The sequence below is a fragment of the Hippocampus comes genome, unplaced genomic scaffold (assembly GCF_001891065.2).
Source record: "Hippocampus comes isolate QL1 unplaced genomic scaffold, H_comes_QL1_v1.1 scaffold147, whole genome shotgun sequence".
Taxonomy (NCBI): Eukaryota; Metazoa; Chordata; class Actinopteri; order Syngnathiformes; family Syngnathidae; genus Hippocampus; species Hippocampus comes.
Genome location: NW_017805009.1, coordinates 3,991,217 through 4,008,047, shown reverse-complemented (window position 1 = coordinate 4,008,047; position 16,831 = coordinate 3,991,217). Strand labels below are relative to the sequence as shown.

The 16,831-nt window shown below is 42.2% G+C and overlaps 1 protein-coding gene across 1 annotated transcript; it reads right to left on the bottom strand.

Moving 5' to 3' along the window:
- Positions 1 to 6: 6 nt before the first annotated feature.
- Positions 7 to 16,096, bottom strand: pole (polymerase (DNA directed), epsilon). The gene is made up of 48 exons (XM_019862875.1): positions 15,847 to 16,096; positions 15,605 to 15,740; positions 15,443 to 15,523; positions 15,292 to 15,336; positions 15,117 to 15,209; positions 14,839 to 14,993; positions 14,496 to 14,640; positions 14,324 to 14,404; positions 14,131 to 14,238; positions 13,939 to 14,049; positions 13,752 to 13,837; positions 13,540 to 13,659; positions 12,920 to 13,052; positions 12,718 to 12,831; positions 12,417 to 12,629; positions 11,919 to 12,026; positions 11,686 to 11,814; positions 11,489 to 11,591; positions 11,235 to 11,381; positions 11,008 to 11,153; positions 10,689 to 10,837; positions 10,509 to 10,601; positions 10,105 to 10,407; positions 9,119 to 9,314; positions 8,820 to 9,034; positions 8,610 to 8,712; positions 8,427 to 8,507; positions 8,001 to 8,123; positions 7,502 to 7,711; positions 6,966 to 7,178; positions 6,725 to 6,868; positions 6,485 to 6,625; positions 6,150 to 6,303; positions 5,943 to 6,049; positions 5,580 to 5,756; positions 5,258 to 5,481; positions 4,133 to 4,353; positions 3,751 to 3,955; positions 3,502 to 3,675; positions 3,236 to 3,361; positions 2,950 to 3,082; positions 2,663 to 2,864; positions 1,467 to 1,598; positions 1,178 to 1,371; positions 902 to 1,102; positions 685 to 810; positions 320 to 409; positions 7 to 232 (listed from the first exon to the last, which is right to left on the bottom strand). Exons 1-48 carry the CDS (start codon positions 15,909 to 15,911, stop codon positions 110 to 112), a joined length of 6,879 nt encoding a protein of 2,292 aa, XP_019718434.1. The 5' UTR covers positions 15,912 to 16,096; the 3' UTR covers positions 7 to 109.
- Positions 16,097 to 16,831: the final 735 nt, after the last annotated feature.

The following is a 16,831-nucleotide window of genomic DNA, read 5'->3' as shown; positions in this document are numbered from 1 at the left end:
AAGTCTACAAGTACACAATGCACACGCACGCACACTCACTCGAGCAACAATCACCGACAGTGATGAACGAGTTGTTCTAATGTGACAGTGGTGAAGCTCAGTTGTGCCTTTAAGAAGCACTCTGGCTAATTTGTGGACTCATTACCATCAACCAGTCAATGGTCTCCTTCAGGAAGCTCATGTTGTAGTGGGATGCAATGTTCCGAAATACTGTGACCTGCTCTGAGAAGTTCTTTCGAAGGAAAGAGAGAATAACGTAAATTAAAAAACAAACAAACAATCAACCACATGCATTGGAAGAATATAATAGAACGCATACCTTAGCTGGGAAAGTGAGTTCAAAGTCTCCGGCGCATTTGCAGTAGAGAGGCATGTTTGCTTCCTTCACTCCTTTACATTTAGTACAAACCTAAACATCACCAAAAAAAAAAAAAAAAAAAAAAAAAAAAAAAAACATGTTCACATAAAAACTGAGTGCTTGATAACAGGCTAGTGATCGAAACATGGACACACAATTAGTGACAAGATTTTTAAAGGACGTTTACCATACTATTGATTCGCCTTCTCAACATGTCAAATTGATTCCTACATTTTCGATCCAAAGTGGGACTTGACGCAAACATTGTCAGCTACTGCTCTATGTACATTGCAGTAATTTTTTTCTATGCAGCCATTTTAATTTACCAGGTCCTGCAATGTGTAGCTCATCAATTTCTTCTGCAGGGCTTCCACCAACGCCATCTCAATCGACTCGGTCTCGTACTGGGCCTGGCAGTTTGAACAAAACCACTGTGGCAAGGCAGCACCATCCTGAAGAAAAAAAAATTGAAAAAATCACAGTCTATGCAATTAACAAGAAAACCCCACAGTGGCATTACTAACAGAGCCTCTGCTGGCTTACTTGCACCACCGAAGGATCTTTGCAGAGGTCGAGGTCACGGCAGAAATTGCAGTTGTGGCATATAACTTCGGGTAGTATGTATGAGTTGCAGGGGTCGCGAAAAGTGGCTTCTTCCGAGAACTCCCCCACATCCACGAGGCGCAGAAGGTCCCTCTTAAGCTTGTTCACCTGGTTCACAATGTTGCTATCTAGCGAGAGGACCTGAAGAAACAACAAAGAATGAAGAAAAGCAGCTGATTTAACGTAAAGGTCACTTTTTTTCCCCGTCATATTTACCTGACAGACATATTTGACAAACTCCAGAGCTGGGTTGTTAAGTGGCAAGTGTGAGCCTGGCAAGACCGGGAACATTTCCGAGGGTTGGGCCACATTCCTGGTACCAGTCACCTTTTTTTGGATTTTTTGAGTAATAGTAAAAATGTTCTGCGTCAGTTCGCTGGACACATACTCCTGAGAGAAAGAGATCATTCCTGAAGGAGAGATTTGAAATAAACAAGATCTAAGCACAAAGTCCCATCATAACATCCGGCATTGTTTTTCAGTATTAACTCAAGAGCATTCTAACCAGGAAGAGCGCTCAAATCCCCCACGACCTGCTGAGAAATCTGGCTGCAGCCTCGTCTCTTGACCGGCGTTGCACCAGGTGTGTTGCGTCTCAGCTCTTCTTTCATGCTTTGGTAAACTGCTGCAATGTAAGCTGAGTAGAAAGTAGGATGAGAAGTGGTGCATGAGTGCAAAGTGATGCCATTAGGTACTACAAATACGTATTGCTATTGTATGACTGATGAGAAGGTCTTAAGAGAATGTAAAATACCGAGTCACTGGCCTGAACATTCTAATGAGATTCGATACAAGAGGGGCATTAAATATTCAGGATTTATAAATTTATTAATACTCAATTTGGGATGAATTTTTTTTCAAAGAGATATTAAATACATACCGTATTTTCCACACTAAAAGGCGCACTGGATTACGAGGCGCACCTTCAATGAATGGCATATTTTGTAATTTTTTTCATACATTGGGCGCACCGCATTATAAGACACAATCTACAATGCATCCACTAGATGGAGCTACGCTAAAGGAAACACCAACAGAACGATCAGATGTCAGTAAAACGTATTTACTTAACCAACAGCAAGTTAGAACATTGACTTGTTAACGTTGAACTCTCTTGCCGCTGCTCTATTTCCGTGTTCAACTGCGTAACCGATCGCCTTAAGTTTGAACTCTGCGTTGTCAGCATGTCTCGAGCAAGGAGCCATTTTGGGGTCGAAATATTACCGTAATGACCATACACAAGGCGCATCGGATTTTAAGGCGCGCTGTGGGCTTTTAAGAAAATGGAAGGCTTTTAGGTGCGCCTTTAAGTGCGGAAAATACGGTATATTATTAAGTGCAGTTGCTAATATTTGCCTGCTGTTTCGTGCGGCCAAATCAGGTAACTAACACATCAGAACCACGTGTTAGTATGATGGAGGGCAGTTCTATAAAGTGTCGCCGCTACACTTTTGGGTGCCCTGAGCTGAAAAGTCGGATGGTACCACTGAAATTTCTTTGTCAATGCGGGTTGGGGGAAGTGACCAATACATGAATGACAATGTGAGCTTGATGCCTGGGGGGAAACGAGTGTTTGTCATGCAACCAGACAGCTAGACTCAACATGAGCATATATACTGCCGAATACCTGATGACGTGGCACACGTGCACATGCCTGCGCCCTTTCTTCGTAACTCTAACTGGGAAGTCATTGCTGCTCACCCGACACAATCATGAGGAAGTAGTTCTGGCAGGAGGCACTTTGCGGCAGATACTGCATGATATTCCAGTTGCTCTCAATCAAGTCCTCAACCTCATCCGCCTCTGCATCTTCCTCCTCTTCCTGAGCGTTCGCTTCATCCTCCTCTTCATCCTCACTGCCATCTTCATCTGGGTTTGTGTTTTTCTTTGCTTTCACGCCTTCCTAAGAAACACCAGCCCAGAGCGGCAATGAGCTGCCTATTTGTTAAACAGTGGACATCGACAATAAGTAACTCCGTTTGAACTACCTCGCCATACAAGACGCTGGATGGAAGTTTGCCTTTCACGCCACCATTGTTAGCCGGGTCCATCCACAGTAGAAACTCCCAACATTGGGAGAAGGAGATGGACAAAGAGTGGAAGATTTCTCGGGAATGTATGCTTCAGGACAAAGTCAGACAGTCTGTGGTTGGTTACAATGCATGATCCCATGCATGTGGTATAACAAATACAATGAAATGTTGGCTCATAAGGATGATGCAAGAATTGATATAAATTCTCAGAGGTCTGGTTTCAAGATGACAACTATCGAACCTATTTGTGATGTATTCCACATATCCAATGGCATCGTCTATCCGGCGTTTTTTGGTGCACAAGATGATCCTGTTGAAGTTTCCGTACACCACCGTGGAGCCTAAACGCTTGAACTCTGCAATCAATCTGTCAGCACAACAACAGGAATTACAATATCGAGGCCCGCTCGTTTAACTTCCTGCCATAAATCGAAAAACGGCCTTGCGCAGGTGAAACAATGTACAGGCCTACATGCTAGCAAAAAAAAAAGGATGTGCATCACTCACTGCAGAAAGACCTTCTTCATCATGTTGTGCAAGGTGCGGTGCAGAGCGGGGTCATAGAGCAGTGAGCTGGGAGAGTGCAGCCAGCGGTAGAAATGCATCACCTGGTTGTCTGCATACACGTTGTGGTATTGTGTGATCTCTCGGACCCAGCCTACCACCATGCTCTTCAAGATCCTGCTTGTGCAAAACATAAAGCATTGGAGCAGCAGGCAAATATAAAATGTGTGTGTGTGTATTTTATCGATGTACCTGAAGGTGTTGGAGCAGAGGGCGGTCTCGTCATAGCTCGCTAATGAGCTAGCGCCTTGGTTTCCTGACATCATGTCCTCCAAAGACGCCTGTTGGATCACATCAAAACTAACACCCAGACTGGCTCCTCCCTCCATGTCGTTGACATGCTGTGACTGGAGGATGGTGTTCACAGCCAAGCTCTGCAGGTCCAGCTCCACACACACTGTAAGATGTAACAGTCATTCGTCACAATGAGACCAACTTTGTATTTCGGATTTTGCATCAGATTTGGCTAGTTTATGGCATTTTTGACAGAGGTGAACGTTTGAGTAACCACACAAATTATGTTAGGAGATGGCAATTAATTTCCATGGTTGGATTGAAGCATGTGTTGAGGTACCTGTGGAGTAGCATCCTTGCGCATTAATCTCAACAGAGCCCCGGTCATCGCTTTCCATAACCAGGCGGCTGTCATCAGCCTCTTTGCCCCCCAGATCTGGCCTTGCTGTGGGAGAGAGCCATAGCAGGTGATTGTGTTTCCGCAGATGTCTGGCAAGGAACAAGTCCGAACCAAAGATTGACACATCTTGGGGCAGGTTTCCCACAGGTAAGTGGTAATACCTGAAATGGAGAGAGATGACGTCACAAAAACATTTAGCGTGGGGTACAGCTGAAAGTAACACATCTAAGGGTATCGACAACAACAAATGTCAAAATGTCATTACATGAAAATCCACTCATTTTTGTTTTCTTGAAAATGTCAAAAAAGATCTTGTTCAAAAGGTTGTAATTCTTATTGCAATATTTTACAATACATACAGGAAAAACAGTGTTGACTAACAATTGCCTGAATTTCAAAAATACAAATTATAATAAATGTTAGCCACTGTGAATCAAAGGACAGCTCATATGAATCGGTCCTTTGAAGTATTTTTTTTAATCCAATGCTAATGATATATACAATTAACGTGGCTTCAGTGGGAAAGCCCTCTGAGCTGACAAATGACCATTGCTCCCCAAAAACTATGGGTGTGGCACTTAGAGGTGTGGTTTTAAAAAAAAAAAAAAAAAAAAAAGAAGAAAAAAAAACAGAAAAAAATAAATTCATAAATATATCTTTGCGAGCCTCTTTACAATACATATATCGTCATGGAGGCATCAGAATTGACATTGCACATTCATTCATGAAGTGTCCACATGTCTGAAAGCTAATCCGTGCTGTGTAGGGCGCACACAATTTGATCAGGCACTGTGCTGACTGTAAACGGGAAGTGCTGCCAATAGTGGAAGGAGAAAAAAATGTTTCCCAACCAGCTAAATAAAAATATCATTTGGATATACATATGACTGTTTTCATAATAATGTATATAAAGTAATGTAAAATATCGGTAAATGTATCGCCTTAAAGGCCATGTATTGGGATACACATGTTTCGCAATGCGTATTGTGACGCCTGGACCGTGATACACATTGTATCGTGAGGTTGTTATGCTGCCCTATTACTGATAGTGCACATGCTACCCACCGAGCCATGTCAAAAGCCTGTGATAGATAGCTGTCCAGATTCAGATAATGGCGGATCATACGCCGGGCTCCGTGACGCTGCCAGTCCAGCACACTGTAACTGATCTCATCAATAACGTGCACTGGCATGACTGGGAATTCGTCCAGAACTGGCATCCCTGTTGCCAGTCGTCGCAATTCCCAGTTGGATTGGACTGCGATGAGTGTCGGCCCCCGGCGCTCCTCCTAAACATAACGAATAAAAGCACGTTACAAGACTCAAAGCATAAGTTGGAATACAAAAAGTCATTTCAGTAGATAATTCTCGTTTTTTTTTCTCTCACCTTGTAGCTTATGAGTGTGCGTTGCAGTGCACGGTAAATGGCCTTCACATCATTTTCAGCCCGAACCTCAAAATTGTGTTTTTCTGGAGGCAGAAGGTCCTCTGTTGTTTTTTCCAATAGGGCAGTGCGCTCAGCGCTGTAGACGTTACTCAGGTTTGGCATCTGGTTGCTTCGCACCTGCATAGAAAAGGAAAGACAAAGCTCAAAGTGAGCAAAAATGTATTCTTCAAAGCAAGGCAGCGGGTCAGTTTTATTAAATCCATCATGCATGAGCTTGAAAGACCTTTTACAGTTTAACCGAAGAGTCCCACCAGAAAGATGGCAACAAAAACCATAGAGCATAGAGCAATGCATAGTTCTTACAGTGTCCAGAATAAAGATGTTAGCCTTGCGCTGAGAAGGGATGAAAAGGCCAAACAAGGCCTTGTGACCCTGACTGTGATGGTAAAGGTACATGTGGCGAACACTTCCTGGAAGAAAAACAAACATGACAGAGGAACATTAACAGACTCTGTTGGACGCTCAATGAGTAAATCACACGAACACATTATGCTGCTAACATGCTCATACCTGGCTCCAAGTAGCTGAACTGGGCCAGAGACCTCATATCCAGATTCTCCAGATCAAAAGTGTCTGCCTCCCTTCCGGCCATATCTCTCCCAACACGCTTATTGACCATACACACACATCCGAGCTGCACGAGTGCACGAAACAGTAGTGGCACCTGAAAGGTGGATGATCAAAATGCACCATCTTTTTATCAGTGGTCCCATTAGACACGCATGGCACATCAACTGGACAGTGACATACAAGAGTTGTGGCAAAACTGACAGTAATGTTCACTTTTGAGTGACTCAGTAAAACTTTTACTGCGGTTAAAGTTGGCAGTGGTGTTTGTATGCTACCTGTGTTTCATAGACCCCTTCGATGTCTGGGGCCGAGAGGTCAGCGTTGATCTCGTTAATGTGCTCCTGGTACATGTCCTCAGGGACACAGTACTCATAGAGGTAGTACACCATGTTGGAGCGAGGGAGCATCCGATTCACCTGATGTAACACACAAACAAATTGCTTCAAATAAAACAGATACTTGGTAGGTGGGTGGTGGTGGTGGGGGTGGGGGGGATCAGCATGCTTAGTGCTTACCTTTTTGTAGGTTGGTCCCTCCTCCTGCTTTGGGACTTTTTGGTTGACATAGAAGATGCGAGGAATGTTGAGCTTCATGCAGTGGAGGTCATTTCCTATCACGGCCCATAACTTGTAAAGTCCAGGGTGGCTAGTTTCTGCAATCTGCAAGGATCAGATACATTACTTCCATGATCATTTTACACCATGGATAAAGAGGGTGGGACTCCATCTAAAAAGAGGATGGTGTTGATGAGGTGACCTGCACTATTTGCCACGCCATGTCCAGGATGCTGCGAGCCGTTTTGCGGAGGAAACTTCCGATGCCTGTGGTGGGGCCATCCCTGATTACTCCCCCGCTTACAGGCTGGGCTTCTCCATCCAGCAGTCTTCTTTTTTTCTTTCTCTCCTTCCTCTGCCTCATCTGCAGCTCCCACTTTTTCTTATGGTAACGCAGCCACACAAGGTGTTCCTCCTATAGGGAGACAGATTTTTAAAAAGTCATTCGATACCTCTAAAAAAACAACAACAAAAACGGATGAGTAATTTGACACTTGATGGGTGGGTGAACAGGCACGCCAAAGACCTGCTTGCATACAAACAATTAAAAATCTGTTATCCATATGACTCCATGTAGGAGACTAGTTGGAATGAATATGTAAACAAAAATGTCTAAATGTATATTAGTATATAAATTACATGTTGTATTTGTAGACAGAGCTTAATATCAAAGCAAGTTTCATCTGGATCACATTTCACATGAGTTAAATCTAATACGGCATCTAGCCAGTGGCCTACCTTCGTCTTGCCCATTGGCGGCGGCGGTCCCAAAACTTCTCTCCACGACTGGGTAAGCTCAAGATCCTGAGACTCGACCTGGCTGTCCTCCCCTTGAGATGCTCTCTTCCTCTTGGTGCTGATGAGGATGGCCGGCTGCAGAGGCTTAGCTGGCATCCCAAAGTCCTCCATATCAGGAACTGGATGGCCCTCGAGGAGCTGATGAGCTACCTGAAGAAAAATCAGATATTGTCTGTTTAAAAGAGGGGCTTGAAACAATAAAATATGGGCTGTAGATTTGGGATCATGGAAACGTTAATGATTAAATGACTTCCACCAACAACCCATGACAATTTTGTGTCTTAAATGAAATTATCCTGTTAAGGGAATTAAGCATTTCTATTCAGGATGGATACCAACCTCATTTCCTTGATGGGATCCGGAGGAAATGAATGAATCATGAATCGAATGAACAATTATTCCTTGCCCAATTTGAATGTGCTGCTCTGAGGTAACCAACCTGTCTCTTGCCCTCGCTGGTGAATATCTCGCTGATTTTCTTTTGCTTGTAGACGTCATTTTTCTCGAGAAGTTTCTTGTGAAGCCAGTCGGGATGTCGGACTCGAGGGACTGGATTCTTCACCTGAACATCAAAACAAGTATGTTGTAATCAAAGCCCTTGACTGTTACCAAAGTATTCGGCATTCTAATTGAAAATTACTGCCCTGAAAACAAAGATATTTTCAAACGACTAGCTCTCTGACTATGTACCCAGAATACCCGGAGAAAACCCACGCAGGCCTAGGGGAGAACATGCAAACTCCACACAGGAAGGCCGGAGTCGGGATCGAACCCACGACCTCTGCACTGTGAGGTCAATGCGCTAACCACTGATCCACCGGGTTGCCCCACATATATGACCAATTGTTTTTTTTTTTTTTGTTACCTGTTGAAGAGCTGCAGGGATGGTGATAATTTTCTGGATTGCGCTCCCTAACCTCTCTATGTAGTAACTCCAATCAAGGATCTGTGATGTGAACAGGAAACACAATCTGATGTAAAACAAGGCCATTTGAAGGTGGAAAAAAAAATCAGTTCATTTGGAAGCCATTTTATTCCAAATCCTTACCGAGCGGATGTCGAAGTCATGCAGGCTGGGCATTTTCAGCCATTTACGCAGAAAATGTTTCGTCACGCTTGGCTCGGCTTGGAAGATGGCCAAAGGAATAGCTCTGATGGAGGAGACATGTATGAACCGGGGAACTCTCGCTTCATGTCAGTTTTTACAGCTGATCATCATCAATACAGTACTGAGGAGCTACACGTGCCGTTGCCCCACCTCTCTGTGACAGGCGATCCTTCTGGCTTTCGTGAGATGACGTAACGACAGCTAAGACCGGCATCTTTCACCATTTGGTCTCCCAGGAACTCTGCCAGTCTCTTGGCTGTGCTAATGGAAGTGGACTTTTGCTCTCCGTAGTCCTCCAACTTTTTAGACATGGAGCGATTTTCTGATATCAGGTCAAACAGCTCAGCATCCGGCATGTTGGCGGCCTGGAACACCAATGTGGACGATACTTACAGTAGTTTGACAAATAGAGTCACAACTTTCACATACAAGCGTGAAAGCGGCGTTACCTTGCTGTACAGCACATCCAGCCAGTAGTCAGCCACTTTGGCTACCGAGGCGTAGACCTCCTCCAAGGTGGTACCTTTGAGGAAAGCTTCAAACACGGACGACTGGAAGATCTTAATGAGTTGCAGCTCCCCTCTTCTCTTCACTTCAAAACCTTTCAGCTCGGCCAGAGAGCCGTCCTCATTGAATACAGCGTACCTAAAATGAAATCATCCACGTTGCCAGCGTTGTTATGAAAAGAGAAACTTATGAAATGAACACACTGCAAATGTACTTTCTGTTCTCATCAAACACAAGTGCAAAAATGTTACCTTTGCAAAGATAATCATGCTGACTTTTGATTTAAACTGTTAGAAAGGGAATCATTGAACAATATATTTATGATTGTTGTTGTAATTTTGTTGTAAATTTTGCATATACATTGTGGAGTATGTGCTTATTGCTTATGGCTGTTGTTTTGTTTTATATTGTTGTAACTCTGTACTTGCTGTCCTCTTGGCCAGGTCACTCTTGCCAAAGGCTTTTTAACCTCAATTATTATTTTTTTAACCTGGTTAAATAAAGGAATTAAAAAATGATTAAGAAAATGAATGAAAAAAATATATTAGCTCTTACACAGTACAATGGCGAGGAAGGTAATCACTGAAATGTCACTCTCACTGCAAGTGACATTGATTTGTTATCGTTCATTGGATACCACTTGATTGTGTCTGTACCACATGGAATAAATGTATTGTAAAAAGTTCCTGTCAGCTAGTTTTACACCCCTTCAGCAAGGTACGTCATTTTCTTGTTCGAGTACAGATGACTGTTCAATTGTTATTTTGTTTTTATTTTGTAAATCAGACACTATTTTGGGGCCAATATTGAAATGTAAGTCAATATAATGCAGTTACACGCAAGTGGACAACACATGCTTATTAATTGGGGTATGACCTCTATAGGGGAAGGAGGAACTATTAGCAGGAAAAACGCCATTTGGCTGTACCTTTTCTTTAACTTCTTGCCTTCTTCTTTCGATGCGGGCAAAATCATGGCTAGATACGGCCCATCCACTTCGAAGAAGATGCTGTTCTCTGCCCTGATATTGTAAGTGAGCGACGAGGGGTCTACCAGCTCGTGATACTGGTTATTGGTGAAGCCCTCCTTAACCAGGATATTCAGCATGGCACCGGGGTAGGAGATGGTCACCTTGGGCTTCTTCTCATTACTCGTCTTCACTACAAAGTTCTCCGGGAAAGTGTTCGGAAGGACGCACCAGATACCGTCAGTATCCAACTCGAGTGGCCTCCTAAGTCACAGGAAAGTTGTCAATAAACAGACTTTTTTTTTTCTGTGGAAATCTACCGTTGCGTTACACATCGATTATCACTGTTTCCACATGTTACTCACCCTATTTGTTCAATGAGCTCTCTCGCTTGAGTGATGATATTGGCACCAGTGTAGCACACGATGCCGGCCATCTCCATTGAGTACCAGCGAGCTCTGGTGGACACAAAGCGCAGCGGTTTAGCAACACAGATTTATTTCGGGGCTGTTTACTGAATTTAGTGGGGGGTGGAGAACTTTTACCCTTTTCTCATGACATAGCCGTAAAAAGAGTTTAGGATACACTTGTGAGCCAGCTGAAGAGACTCGTATAGGATCTCCATGTTCTTGCAGCGCTTGACCTCGGCAGCGTCTCCGCTATCCTGAGCTGCGGACAGTTTCTTCTTCCACACCTTAAAGGACATGATGTAAACGAGGCAGTTGGATGAAGCGTTTTTTTTGTTACCATGAGGAGCTGATTGACATGCAGAGATTGACCAATCAAACAAGTGCCCCAGCCCTTCAACCTCCTGGGACGACGACATGACTCATTTGCTATTTTCCGTGTCACGAATGAAGATACCTTGTGTAGCCCTTTAAACTCATATCGCCGATCCCTGAAAGCTCGAACAGTATCCACGTAGAAGGAGTTTTCTCTCTGACAGATGGTGGTGACTCGCTCCTCCAGCTTGGTGACGTGCGTCTTCTTATAAGCCTTCTTGCAGTAATCTGACACAAGAACAACGTGTGTCACAACTGCCGTTGACACGGAGAAGATCAAGACAAAAAACGTTTTCAAAGATAGGACACCTGCAAGACGTTTTTTCTCATGCTTAGCCTGTTCCTCTCTGTTGAGTGTGTGGAAGGCCCGAGGTGGACCATTTGGGAAGAATGGAGGGAACTTCTCAGACTCTAGTTGCTGCTGGATGCGGTGGAATTCACTACGGCTGGCAGGCACTGTGGGAGAGCCGAAGAGGATGTGACACATTTCTTGGATGCCTCTTCGTTTGCTCGATTCAATTTTAATGTTTTAAAAACACAAGGCGTGTGACACACAAACTTACTGATTTCCCCTCTCCAGTGCCAAGCCATCCTCCTTTGACAAGTGGCGCCCGGTTTATTGAAGTCGCAGGCAGCACAAGTGGCTTCATTTACCATTGCAGATGGCTGGATGGGAATAATAGAAATTCAAGTCAATCGTTGTAATATTGTCTTTGTCTCTCATGCGTCTTTATATGATAAATTCCTTTTTTTGTTCAACCTGTAGACGGTTGGTGAGGATGATGTTGGGGTACATTGCTCCAACATCAAGATGGTATATGAGGGGACATTCGATCCTGTTTGGAACCTCTTTCAGGGAAGTCAGCTTCTTTTTGATATCGTCGCAGACCTATTACCAGAAAAAAAAGTGCCCTTTACTTCACACGGAAAAGTAGAATAGAAGCATGCAGGAAAAAAAAAATCTAAACAACGGGGGATAAATAATTGACATACTTCACTGAAGTTGGTGACTTGCTCCAAGGGGATTTTCTCCTCCTCCTCAATGGCATGACGTATCGTTTGCTCAACTCTTTGGCATAGGAAGTCAAACGCAGCTGGATTCTGTCAACAAACCAATCACAGTTCAAAATCAAATAGCAAAATAAGCCAGTGATTTCCAACCAGTGTGCTCTGGCACATTAGTGTGCCATCAGAGACCAACACGTGCGCAGCAGGAAATTATGCAGTTTCACTTAACTGGTCCCAAAACTATTATTGAAATACAACCAATGACGTATCTTTATTCATCTACCCATTCCGGCGATATGTAGTGATCGAAAAAAAAAAAAATGTAATTCCTTGAATTGGATTTGTGATATCAATCAATCACAAATTCATGTAAATTTGTGAGTAAAATGAGACAAGAACATCATTCTTTCACTTCATTTTTGTAAACACTAACACTGCATAAGCAAACATAAAATAGGAGCGCCAAAGCGGACACAGTATTACCATTTTGAAACGGCAAGGAATGTCACTTCGAAACACTCCAGACTCCAGCGCCTCCACGTGGCCGCCCACATAAGTCTCAGAGTCCAAGACGTGGCCGTCGTCTGTCATCTTATTGAAAACTTGTTCTTGCTTATTGGGGAAGACAATGTTGGCGTGGAAGGCCTGCACCATGAGCAGAGCTTCACATAGAGTACCAGAGCCTTTACGCAGCACCTGTACAGAGTGGAACACAGAAGTATTGTACTGTCTAACAGTCACACACCGCATTCATACTTTGTAGTGTATTGTACTGCATACAAACCTCATCGGGCTCCATGGGGATGATAGTGCACAACGCAAAGATGAAGGGGTGAACATACTTCATGTAAAGGTAGTATGTGGCCACAGCATCTGACACGGAGTAGGTTGCTAATGTCTGGCAAAAAGTTACACAAAAAAAAAAAAAAAAAAAAAAAAAAAGAATGAGACGGCTTTTATAACAAAAACAAATCTAGAAATCATACCTGTGGTTCCTCCGTTGCCATGCGGCACATCTCCTCTGGGTCAAGCTCCACAGGGTCATAGCCCAGTTTAGCCTTGGCTGCAGCCTTAAGATTATGGCTTCCCACTGGCAGGTAGCTGTCTCTCTTAACCCACCTAGAGCGTGAGAGGAAAAACAATCCTTCCATTAAATGTAAGATACAAATACATTCAGAAATATAAAAAAAAAAATAACTACATGCATTTGAAAACAAAAGCCAACATTTTAGCAGAAATGACGCTTATCATATGTTGGCAATGCTGATAAATTTAATGCAACAACGTGCCAACATTAAAATATAAGGAATATGCTCAATAAGCATGATTTTGTGAGAAAAAAAAATGTTGGGAATACATTTAAACAATAGTGGCGGTGGCTTTGTGAAATTGAAATGTTTTGCTTTCTGAAAAATAGCAGAGGATACAAAAAAGTCAAAACAATGTTTTCTTTCGAATTGTCTTTTCTTCAAATAATAGTGAAACCACTGTAACAGCGGTAATACGTCCAACATGATTCAGAATATCACAGGTCACTCAATATTTATCCAATTGTCATACTTTCAATACTGCGATTGTGTTTTCTACTTTTTGAAAGCTGTCAAACCTAAAACTGTCCATGTGGATGGCCTGACTGGACTTGTACTCTCCCTGGCTGTCCTTCTGGAATCCAATCTCCCTGTGCATGCTCAGTCCGTGCACGGAAGCCCGTGTCTCAACAAAAGGCCTATAAGAATTGAAGAAAAAGTCAAATATGAAGACGTTGATAACATTAGAGTGAGATGACTAAACACGAGAGCGTCAAAAGAATTGCTTTACCAATCAAAGAAGTCTCCGTTATAGGTCACGATGATGTTGGGTTTTGTCTCTTGAATGTGATCAAAGAACCTCTGAATAAGTGCCACCTAGAGTCATAACATTATTACAACGTTGCTCAATAAAGTCACATACTACCATTTACATACACAGGAGCTAAATGCAGTATGCCATTTATCATAACATTTACCTCATCATCCTCATTAAAAACAGTGAAAGGACCTTCATATTCGGGTTTGGGCGTGAACTCAAAGTCTTCGATGTTTTCAGAGACAATCTCTCTGTTTGTGATTAGAAATCCCTACAGGGAGAAAGCAAAAAAATAAAAATAAAATTAAGTTACAATAACACGAGGAGAGCCTAAAGGAGGCATAAAACCCACCTGTCCATCTATCATATATGAGATCATCATAATCTGGTCAGTCTCTGCATCTGGGAATTTTAGTGGAAGTTTGGTGGTCTCTATGTCAAACGCCAAAACAACAGGGTCCTAAAAGTAAGAAAGAAAAGTGAATGATGTGACTTCAATGCAAAAGACAAGAGACATTGAACTTCTAACAAGAAAATCGTCATACTGGTCGTTCAACGAGATCATCTCTACGAACAATCTCTGGTGGGTAAGCACTGCCTCTGTATCGAACGTTGTACCAGTGAGCCTGAGGGAAAAAAAAAACATGTAAATATTATAGGAACAACAGATACAGGCCCTCTGATATATTTTCTCCAGTAGTTGTCGATTAAATTCACCACATGGATCTTTAGGTCAATGGATACGCGCACGTGGTAGGGCACATCATACTCCCTCATGTCCACGATGTTTTCTAGTTGGTCAGAAAAACTCTTGGACGTCCCATCTTCTTCTCCTGAAGTGACATTCCCGCCTGATAGAGCACTGCAAACATTAAAACCATTAGGTTACCTCGACCCAGAAAATAAATAAATAAACATTGGAGCACTCCAGGGATTACTTTCAATGTTGTGATTGCACAATAGCCAGCTCAAAAACAAAAACTGCAACCAAGCACTTGCATGTCAACAAGAATACTCATGGAAACCACTTTTAATTAGGGTTGCATTAAACAAAATATACCTTGACAACATTGATGTGTAGACATCATTAGACTGCTCTCTTTCTCTGTTTTTGCGTACTGTTGGGGAAATCTCCCGCTTGACCTTGATGAGGTCGTCCACTGTGTTGAATGACAGCTTAATGTAGCCTCTCTTCAGTCCAACCAGGTGGTTGGGCTGAGAGACAAGAGAAGAATGTTTGAAAGTTATTTGCAAGCCCGAGGGTCAAGCAGACATCATTCCTTGTAAACACACACACACACAAAATACATACATAAATAAATAAATAAAACACCTCACCAGGTCCAGATCTTCTTTTGGGACAATTTCAAGCTTAGACACTTTGCCTTGGAACTTTCTTGACAAATATGAGATAACTTCCCTTTCGCAGTTCTAAAAGAAAAGTGCAAATCTTCTTATGAGCATTTATGTGGTTTGACATCTGACAAGATTCAAATTTGATGGTCTGATTTACCTTTTTTGTGGCAATATAAAAATAAGGCTTGAAAGGAAGCGCAACCTGTCGACAGAATAAATATCAGATTTCATGCTTCATATTCAGAATTATATAATATTTACTATTTCCAGGGGACCAACAGTGTTCCAAATAGTTTTGCCCAACACACCTTAAACCTGCTCCCATCCTCCTGGATAAAATAATAATCCACAACACTGACCATCCTTTTGTCCTCATCCAGGATCTCAGCCTGAAAGTACAGAGAGGTACACATTGATATTTTGTATTGACAGAAAATGCAAATAAGGCGAGTGAGTGAGCGTTAACCTACAGGATGCATGTTGATCAACCAGCCAGTTTTCTCTCCGGGTTCTTTCATTCTTTCGAACCCGAAGCGACTGTCCATCTCATCCGTAAACTGGCTGCGCTCCAGCCTCTTGAGGGCCGACATAGAGGAGCCATCGTCCCTGATTCAAAAACATTGCTCTCCATTATTAAAACATTTAATGGCATCCATGTAAGACAAGACAGCCCTATTTCGTTTTCATGCAGACTCAATGTGAAACTACTTACTGATTCTCCTGCTCTCCACTTTTACCCCGGTCCGACTTGAATCTTCCACTATTTTGCAACACCATTACGCGTGCTGGGCTGACGACAGGCCAGTAAAAGTATTTTTACCGGCTCAGATTTGCTGTCGTGTCCGCAACAGATTCTGCATTTGGTTAATTTTTGGAGCTATTTCAAAACTGCTCAGTTGTTCGTCTGACAGCTACAAACCTTGTGTTTTCTTAGTTTGGCGCGTTCTCCTAGTTCCCGCGAGATCAGCACCGCCAATAGTTCTCACAGAGATCGTTTATTTAGTACACAGTCATTTCTCTAATAAGTATGTACGCGGACTCAAAACTTCATCGGGGACTTTTCTCCCTATTATTATAAAAATATATCTTCTGGGGTTTTTTTTCATTGAATTAAATTAAATACTTTTTTAAAAGAAACTGAAGTCGTGTGTGTTTCTTTTCTTGTGTTTCTTCTCTTTTCTTTTTTTGGAAATTAGTTGCTTGGGTGCATTATAGACAGTACGCCATTTAAAGTGTTTATTAGTTTATTTAAAAAGAACATAATGCTTGATTCTTATTTTGATGATTAAACATTTTTATTTTCATGTTATTAATTAACAAATTTTTTCACAAAATGGATAATAATGTTCAACGTCGATTGAAATTAGTTTTCCGAACATAATTTACTTGATTATTTACAGGAATTAAACAAATTATGTAATTTTAAAAATGTTAAATGTCTATTTAGATTGCTCAGGTAAACATTTTCATTTGATCTCTTACAATACATTAATTACCCTATTACTGAATGGGAAAAGTGTATAAATAACTAAATAAATAAATACAACAACAAATGCAATAAAGATGCGGTGACGTATGCAACACGTTGAAAAGAAGAAAATAACAATTGAAGCAGAGACATATTTTTTGCTGTCCAGCAGCTCGTTCTTCGAACTGTACGTAGATATCATCACGACTATTATTCTCCCCCAGGGATC